At 36.0% G+C, this 8,847-nt stretch overlaps 2 protein-coding genes across 2 annotated transcripts; one reads left to right on the top strand and one right to left on the bottom strand.

Moving 5' to 3' along the window:
- Positions 1 to 498: 498 nt before the first annotated feature.
- LOC145582146 (laccase-15-like) lies at positions 499 to 3,360 on the top strand. Its single transcript, XM_081639163.1, has 6 exons — positions 499 to 594; positions 802 to 953; positions 1,169 to 1,413; positions 1,547 to 1,675; positions 1,935 to 2,885; positions 3,230 to 3,360. The coding sequence occupies exons 1-6, from the start codon at positions 499 to 501 to the stop codon at positions 3,358 to 3,360; spliced, it is 1,704 nt and encodes a 567-aa protein (XP_081495289.1).
- A 284-nt stretch (positions 3,361 to 3,644) lies between these two features.
- Positions 3,645 to 8,333, bottom strand: LOC145582145 (receptor-like cytosolic serine/threonine-protein kinase RBK2). The gene is made up of 9 exons (XM_081639162.1): positions 8,163 to 8,333; positions 6,521 to 6,618; positions 6,057 to 6,428; positions 5,471 to 5,722; positions 5,223 to 5,377; positions 4,872 to 4,951; positions 4,655 to 4,790; positions 4,388 to 4,537; positions 3,645 to 4,233 (listed from the first exon to the last, which is right to left on the bottom strand). Exons 1-9 carry the CDS (start codon positions 8,186 to 8,188, stop codon positions 4,063 to 4,065), a joined length of 1,440 nt encoding a protein of 479 aa, XP_081495288.1. The 5' UTR covers positions 8,189 to 8,333; the 3' UTR covers positions 3,645 to 4,062.
- Positions 8,334 to 8,847: the final 514 nt, after the last annotated feature.

Genomic DNA, 8,847 nt, shown 5'->3' with positions numbered 1-8,847 from the left:
ATTCCATATTTGTAAAGCCCTATACTTGTAGCAGTGGCTATGCGCCTGTGGTCCTGCACCATGACTTAGTTAGGCATGCATCCTGTATATTTCTTCTTTTGTTGATAGCAATTCGCCCATAAGTGTTAGGAGGCAATGAAGACAATGACACGCTTAATTAGTAGTTAGTATCTAGCTTTTGAAATCCTTTATTACCCGAAATATCAAATTAGTTGTACACTCATTGTGGAAATTAAGGACTTCTAAAACATAAACAGAGACTTGATAACAAAATGCATACATATTTGAATAAAGAACAAATATGGCATAGACTTATCTAACATTTTATCTTAGCCTTTGTTTAGGGAATCCTTGTTTCGTATGAAATTATTCTTTTATAGCTTGTACCGCCTTTGAACTTATAAGGTTGGACCCCTATTGGTTTATAAAGTTCCCTTAATTCAAATAAATACCATAAGAAAACTAAGCATAAGCTACTTTGAAGTTAACAAAGTAAGAATGCAGCAAAAAAATGTGCATTCCATATTGCTTTCTTTGTGGTTCATTCTCATTGAAGGTGTAATTCAGTTGCAGGCATCACATTATCATTGGGTTGTAAGTATATTCTGCTTCGAACAGAAGCTCTTTTTTCTGGTGATATTCTATCTTCTTTATGTATAACCAAACACCAACTGTAATGACATGCCATGCATACAAGTAAACCATATTAGGCGTATATGATATTTTGAAAATAAAAAAAAAACTGTTAGTTTCATGTACATGTTAAGTTGATGTCTCTCATGACTGCATTGTGGAATATAGGTGACAGAAGCACCCTACACTAGACTCTGTGGAACGAAGTCCATTCTTACAGTAAATGGGCAATTTCCAGGACCAACGATCTATACACACAAAGGCGAAACAGTTGTAGTTGAAGTTGTCAACAGAAGCAAACATAACATCACCCTTCACTGGTAAGACCATCATATTGAACTATTCTCCAAAGTTCTGAATGTAGGATGAAAATACTTTTCTTTAGATCTAAAAGATTACATTTTTTTTGCTCCTATCTTCCTCATTACCTCAGGTTTCTCATCTCCATCTGTGCCTAGTATTTACTGTTAAACTGTAACTAGCATTACTGCTTGATAAGAAAAAGTTTATAGGAAAATTGCTGTCTCTTTTGCAGGCATGGAGTGAAACAGCCAAGAAATCCATGGTCAGATGGACCTGAGTACATAACTCAGTGTCCTATCAAACCAGGAGGGAGATTTACACAAACTGTGATCCTGTCTCTGGAGGAAGGGACTCTTTGGTGGCATGCTCATAATGAGTGGACAAGAGCAACCGTCTATGGTGCTATCATAATCTATCCAAAACCTGGAACTTTTTATCCTTTTCAAAAGCCTGATCTTGAAGTGCCCCTCCTATTAGGTACCCAACTCTTATATCATCCTCAAAAATAATGTTTTCATGCTTACTTATCTGCGTATTGTACTGCTATTTTTGGTAACCCTCTTTGTTCTTTGTATATATTATTTCATACTTGAGAAATTTCGATGACCAGGAGAATGGTGGAAGCGAGACATCTTTGAGATCTACGAGGAGTTTCGTGCCACAGGAGGATCGCCTAATGTATCAGATGCCTACACTATAAATGGCCAACCTGGTGACTTGTATCCATGCTCTAAAGCAGGTTAGTGCAATTTTTGTACCTTTAACCTTTCAAGCAATGCAAAAGTAGAATTATGAGTGAAACAAAAGCAAAAATTAAAGAAAGAGATCAATGTGAAATTGTGTTATAGAAAGTCTAAGGAACAAAACAAAAATTATAGTTAAGGTCAAAGATAAAGATTATGAAATTATCATCAGAATACAACCACATCACAGGTTTAGATTAATATATTGTTCTTAAGGAGTGTTTGTCACTTCTAAAATATTTCCTTGTATTGCAGAAACGTTCAAAGTCCGAGTACAATATGGAAAAACCATTCTATTTCGTATAATCAATGCTGCCGTAAATCAAATTCTCTTCTTGGCTATTAAAAATCATTCAATCACATTAGTTGGCACGGATGGAGAGTACACCAAGCCTTTGACAAGTGACTACATAACAATAGCCCCCGGTGAAACCATGGATGTTCTAGTTCAAGCTAACCAGCTCCCAGGTCGCTATTATATGGCAGCTAGAGCATATTCAAGTGGGATTAACGTTGATTTCGATAACACCACAACCACAGCTGTTATAGAGTATGAAGGAGTTAACCATAACGCATCTTCAACCCTTTCCCTCCCTTACCTCCCAGCTTATAATGACACCAATGCATCTTATTCTTTCACGAGTAGCTTAAGAAGCTTAGCTAGTAAAGATCATCCTGTAAATGTACCCTTAAAGGTGAACCACCGAATATTCTCCACTGTCTCAGTTAACGCGTTACCTTGCCCTGCTAACCGTACATGTGAGGGCATAAATGGGACAAGATTTGCTGCCAGCATGAACAATATAAGCTTTGTTCTTCCTGATATTGATATTCTACAGGCTTATTATTACCATATCAAAGGCGTGTATGGTAAAAAGTTCCCAAAGTTTCCTCCTCTGCCATTTAACTATACTGCTGAATTTCAAGATTTGGCACTAGAAGTATCAAAACATAGCACCCAGGTGAGGATTTTTAAGTTCAATTCCACAATCGAGATAGTCTTGCAAGGCACCAATTTAGTTGCTGGACTAGACCATCCGATGCATATCCATGGACAAAGTTTCTATGTTGTTGGCTATGGATATGGTAACTTTGACAAAAACAATGACCCTAAGAACTACAATTTGGTGGATCCTCCTCTTCAGAACACCGTGATTGTGCCTAGAAATGGCTGGGCTACCATCAGATTCAAAGCTCACAACCCTGGTAAATTCCGCTGCTTATATCTTGTTTTCTGATCTGTTTGCTTCATTTCGTTAACTTTGTTCGTCAGACATCAATACATATCTCTAACATACACCTAAGAATCTTCAATGAAAAACCTGTACAATGGGCAGAATGATCGGATTGTGTAGGAAGCTTTTATGTTTCAACAGTTTTGTTCGAATATGTCATGAAAATATGCATTGTTTGGTCCAAATGAGGTTCAATTAATCATTATTCGTGCTCATTTCAAGTGTGGAGTGCCTGACATGGTTATTACAAGTAAAAAGAAAGTAATTTAAAAACTATCTTCCATTCTAATTTGGATTGATGTCAACTTTGTTCAGGAGTTTGGTATGTGCACTGTCATTTAGAACGCCATGTTACATGGGGTATGATGACCACTCTCATTGTGAAGGACGGAAAAGACCCGGAATCACAAATGCTGCCTCCGCCGCCAGACATGCCACCGTGTTGAAGATGCTACTAAACCAGATTAATTATCAGTTTTTGATGATCTTAATATATACTTAATAGAACTCTTGATTTTGGGATTTGTGGTGTTATGTTATTATCTATGGTTAGTCCATTGCAACTGGCACAACCTGTTTCATTTGTTTGTGTAGATGAACGCAATTGTCATGGCATTTGGAAATAATGTTTGTAGCGATTTCTTTAAGAATTCATTACTTCAAGAAATTAAAAATCCAGTTCAAATTTTATGGCTCCAAATGCTATGCAACAGGAAAAACATTATTATAAACCATAATTATGTGACTAATCACACTGCAGCGTAACACACGAGGCTTTGTTATATACCAACATGAACTATATACATATTCTCGGCATACAATAAAACAACAAAAGTATTCTTGAAAAGTCATCCAAATTTCATAGGAGGATATCTCTTCTGCCCTTGCAGAAAATTGTTTTCATGAAATAGGTAATACATGCAGTGACGCACGAGCTGCTAGCAGCAACCTGTACACGATGATGTACGTTGATTTGCGATTTGTCCCCTCATTAGTACATGAATATACATTGGGAACAGTTAACTCCACATCCCACAACCCATTTGAAGGTAAAAGATTTTGCAGGGCTGCAGTTACTGATGCAGTTTCTAAGTGTCGTAGATGAAGATACATGACACCAAATAGGCACATACAATCCAGCTAGAATCTCAAAGGTCAAACGCTATTTGCATGAGCTGATCCACATCATTTAAGTACTTGGTTGAGTTGTACTCTTCTGCATCAAAAAGCTCCACTGAGTAAGATCTTCGAAGGGAAGGTTTTTGAGTAAGCTTCCCAAGTTCAGAAGATTTTGAGCCACCTTTCAGGATCTGCACAACCTGCAACACAAATAATCCATTAAAATTTCCTTGTTAATGACAAACAAACTGCACACCCGAACCTGAACACATCAACACACACCTTCCCAACCCCCCCAAAAAGGAAAAAAGGCCAGGAGCATTTTTCTTTGGATAATATGATTCTAAAACATGCCTCACTCATTTGAGGTCTTTCAATTGAGGATTGATGAATACACATGTTAGCTGTCGTGGCCAGTAGATTTATTTGATCCTTGTCATAGCCATTGCCAAGATATGGGTCAATCAGTTCCTTTAAATTGCTCTTGTCAAGAAACGGTTTGGCCTGCCATAATTAATTGAAGATGCTTAAGATCGGATAGGCAATATATTTGGAAGACTAGATTAGCAGAATGGAATTTGCGGTGAGAAAGCATATCTATGTAAAGGATCGTGCTCCTACCCACATAACAAGGCTCTTCTGAGTATTATCCAATGCAAGACGACCTGTAATAAGTTCCAGCAGGAGAACCCCATAAGCATACACATCAGTTTTTTCATCCACTATGCCATGCATGAAGAACTCTGGGGGAAGGTAGCTGTAACAACCAGAGTTACAGTTAATTACTAGTAAACAATGGGCTCATGACAAAAAAGATCATTTAGTTCAATCTACCAACCCAAATGTTCCTTCAAACTTTGAAACGGTGTGGTGAGTCCATTGATCTGGAAGCCACTTTGCAAGCCCAAAATCGGAGATCTGCATTTGGAGTTTAATTAAAAAAAAAAAAAAAAAAAAAAAAAGTCCATAATTGATCCACAAAGTTCATTTTTAGATATTCTATGTAGCAGTAACCAAGAAAATAAATTTACATTTCACACAGTAAAATAACAAATCAAGGCCTCAAAATAAATTATTGAGGCAAACAAGGATCACAGCAAATTTCTCAAAAATCAACAATTACAAAAGAGAGACCGTTAGATCGAGTACTAGAATTCCTAAATAACCCTTTAATATAAGCATACAATACCTGTGCTTCAAAATCCTCTGTAAGCAGTATGTTGGCGGCCTTGATGTCCCTATGGATTATTCTCCGTTGACAACCTTCATGAAGATACTGTAGGCCTTCGGCTGAACCCAAGGCAATCTTATATCGAATATCCCATAGGAGTTTCTCCCTGGAACCTAAAAGGCAGAGATAAAGCCTCATTTATTTTCAATCAACAGCTAGTTGAAAAATGTACCAGGTATTAAAAAATGCTCTTCATTAATACCCACCACGGAGTACAGATTCTAAGCTTCCATTAGGAGACAAATCAAGAATGAGGTGCATGCCCCCTTCCACACCATAACCATTAACTTTAGCAATATTAGGGTGATTGACATGCACAATGATTCCAAGCTCGGATAGAAAGTCTGCAGCCAGCTCTTCAGGGTCTCCCTTGGACAGACGTTTTACAGCGATAAGATGTCCACTTGGAAGAACTCCCTTATAAACCTCAGCATAACCTCCTTCTCCTATTTTATTGTCTGCACAAATGGGGGCCAGGGGAAATTAACGACAATGTGGATAAATAAATAAATAAGTACAAGTTAACAAATTGAATGGCATCAACTTGATGCTGTCAAGCAACATAATGTTAATAAAATTAATGCTCTGCAGAACTAAGGAAGTCTTGGCTACATTTTGTTTAATCACCAAGTTTCAGATCATGAACCACAGAAAATCTCTTATAGAAATGGGGGGAAAATGTAAATACAAAATGTTAGCTGCCCTTTCCCCTAAATGTAAACTCTGTAGGTGGTGGCTTAAATATTTAAAATTATAGACTTTTAACTTCTTAACTGACAACATCAAAATTACCTTTGCTAAACATGTTTGTTGCCTCTTGAAGCTCTTTGAGTGAGAAATTTTTCCAAGATGGCTTGAAGAAGCACATTCCACTTTCTAGTGCAGGTATAACTGGGATCATGCGATGCCTAGCACTTCTACTCTTTCGCCTCGTAAGCTTTGGCAAAGTCAATGGATGAAGTGTCTGAAAACGCTTAGGTCCCTTTTTTAACATATGGATGAATCCTCGCCAGTGGGAATTTTGTCCACCAGAGTTATGTTCCGAGTCTGAGGTGCTCACTGTATCAGACTCTGAAAATTCCTCGGATTCTTCTCTGAGTGAGTGTTCATCTGCAGGCGCTTCTTCTGTCATCTCAAGTGGTTCCTCCTCTGAATGAGTAAAGTCTAATATAAAGGTTCTGTCAATATTACTGCAGACTATGTCACACCTAAAACTGGCAAGGATCATAAGCAGAAGGAAAGTAAAATCATCATACCATGAACAGGAAAAGGATCTGAGAGTCCAGATATTCGTCTGAGCCTCTGAAAGACGCCCCTCTCCGCAATTTCTGATGGATCACAAGAACTGTTTCTGCTGTTACCATTTCAATGAAACGAGTTATGAATAAATCAACTCGCCTTCTTCCCTCCCTCCCTCTTCACACCCAAAAAAAGATAGAGATAGAGCATAGAATCACACAAGCAGCTTACTAGATGTATAAACAAGTTCAAAATGATTCCAAAAGGAGTTCCTTCAACAAAGTCAAGACTAGAAAATCCCACACGCTACATACGTACACACAATGTAATTAAATGTTTTCAATGTGGTCACAAACTTACATAGAACTGTTTTGCTTGTGAAGGATCCCAAATAAACAGTATCAGTTAAGAAGAACAGCCAATTTCCACATACTGTAAAATCTTAATAGTATAATATGTTTCAAATGACCTAAACAAGAGAAAACATAATGAAAAAGGTGCACAAAGAAATCGCAAAGAGACAGCTTGAGCTTATACCCTACAAAAAACAATCATCAGATTGCTTGATGTATTCTGATCTCATTACTGGGTTTTGCACATGATACAGCTAGTTAAAGACATATGATATGATTTTCTAAATGAAGATGAAAAAGGCACATCTACTAACCACTACTCATACTTAAAATTTATAGATATAACAATGTAAATCTAACAGATACTAAAGCCTAATGATGTGAAAAAGGCACATCCTTTGCTTGCACTTTTATTTTGACATCCTTTACCATGCCTCTAGAAAGATTGCCGTTTTAATCTTCTCAAAGTCGGCTATTACATTTTTGCTATTCAAATCACCCAAAGAAGTAAAACGAATATAAGTTTCTTAATTGTCTCACATGACTACAAGCATTCATCAATAGTATAGGTTAATGACCTTCCAAAACAAGTAAACAATCCTATTATTAACTCATTTTAAACATTCATATCATTTCATACATATCATTAGCTTCAGGGAAAGACCCCCCCCCCAACTGTAAATACATTTGCCTTGCGAAACAAAAACATCTCCCTTTCAAAAACAAAGAGGTTTTAATCCACAATTGTATCGATTATGAACAAAAATAGTTCCATTTTGACAAACTTTTCCCTAAACTCGCCATTATTAACCCCTTAAACACTTATTAATCTCCAACTCCATAATAACTCTCCAAAACATCCCTATTCTACCCTCATTGTTTACAAAATGTCCACAATATATGCTAAACAAAATACATTCAAAACCCATATCAGCCATAGCCTTCCTACCCCGGCTTCAGCCTTGGCCGAGAGATAAACATATAGAGCACAAGAAAAAACACTACAAACAACATAGCAAAATTTGTTGCATGTTCAAAGTACTACATTAACAATTGCATTTCACATGAACAAATGAGCACTAAATGTAAAACTACAATGATCATCAACAAATAACCATCAAATTATATCATTATGAATTTATGATCATTTCTTTGAATCATTTTAAATCAATGTTTATCCAATATCAAACAATTCACACACAAATAAAGCAAAAAACCAAAAGAAAATAGATTTTAAAAAAAAAAAAAAATTAAAAAATGCAAAGAAATTAAAAATAATATATGAAAGAAAATGATGAAAAATTACCCAGGAGGTAGAGGGGAATGCTCCATTAATTTCAAAGAGAAAGGGAAAAGAATGAGGCGAGCCAGAGGAGACAAAAATGGAGAAGTTCTTTAATTTTAAAAATTCCGCTTTATTTCCGAAATATTTTGCTGGAATTTCGGCAACCTTTTTTTTTTTTTTTTTAAAATGGAATTGTTTCCTCTGTTGCTAAATAGGATTATATTACTCTTATCAGAAAATTTAAAATGTACAACAAATTTTTAACTCTTATTACAAACAGATAATATCCATTTCCTGTCTTTTTTTTTTTTTTTTTTTTTTTTTTGGGTGAAATAAGGATTTGAGATGAATTAATCAAAGATCCTGTGATTGTTGACGGCACGAAATCATTGTTGCGAGGCCTGCATTACGGAGTAGACCGTAAAAAAAATATATTTTTTGTGATTTAGGCTCACCAACTCGTCATGTATATTTGTTTGTAATTTTTTTTTTTTTTTTTTTTTTTGTTAAATAAGTTTTCGTTGTGAACTAAAGAGAATGAGAGAGAAATTGGGAAAAGAATCAATCAGTCCATAATTCCATTGAGTAAGGGATATATATACATGTACAATAGTTAGGGTTTTCTTAGAAAACACTAAACCTTAGATCTAGAACATTCTAGAAAATACACGAATATAATGGTCATCCACAAATATGTCGTAACACT

This window comes from Chenopodium album, chromosome 15 (genome assembly GCF_948465745.1).
Source record: "Chenopodium album chromosome 15, dcCheAlbu1.1, whole genome shotgun sequence".
NCBI lineage: Eukaryota > Viridiplantae > Streptophyta > Magnoliopsida > Caryophyllales > Amaranthaceae > Chenopodium > Chenopodium album.
This window is presented reverse-complemented; position numbering and strand designations above follow the sequence as displayed.

Excerpts from the sequence above, each read along its gene's own strand:
- LOC145582146 (XM_081639163.1), top strand. The coding sequence starts at position 499 with ATGCAGCAAAAAAATGTGCATTCCATATTGCTTTCTTTGTGGTTCATT. Across the intron at positions 954-1,168 it reads CATAACATCACCCTTCACTG|GCATGGAGTGAAACAGCCAA; the intron begins GTAAGACCATCA and ends TCTCTTTTGCAG. Across the intron at positions 1,676-1,934 it reads GTATCCATGCTCTAAAGCAG|AAACGTTCAAAGTCCGAGTA; the intron begins GTTAGTGCAATT and ends CTTGTATTGCAG.
- LOC145582145 (XM_081639162.1), bottom strand. The coding sequence starts at position 8,188 with ATGGAGCATTCCCCTCTACCTCCTGG. Across the intron at positions 6,429-6,520 it reads AGATCCTTTTCCTGTTCATG|ACTTTACTCATTCAGAGGAG; the intron begins GTATGATGATTT and ends CCTTTATATTAG. Across the intron at positions 5,378-5,470 it reads CTTAGAATCTGTACTCCGTG|GTTCCAGGGAGAAACTCCTA; the intron begins GTGGGTATTAAT and ends TCTGCCTTTTAG.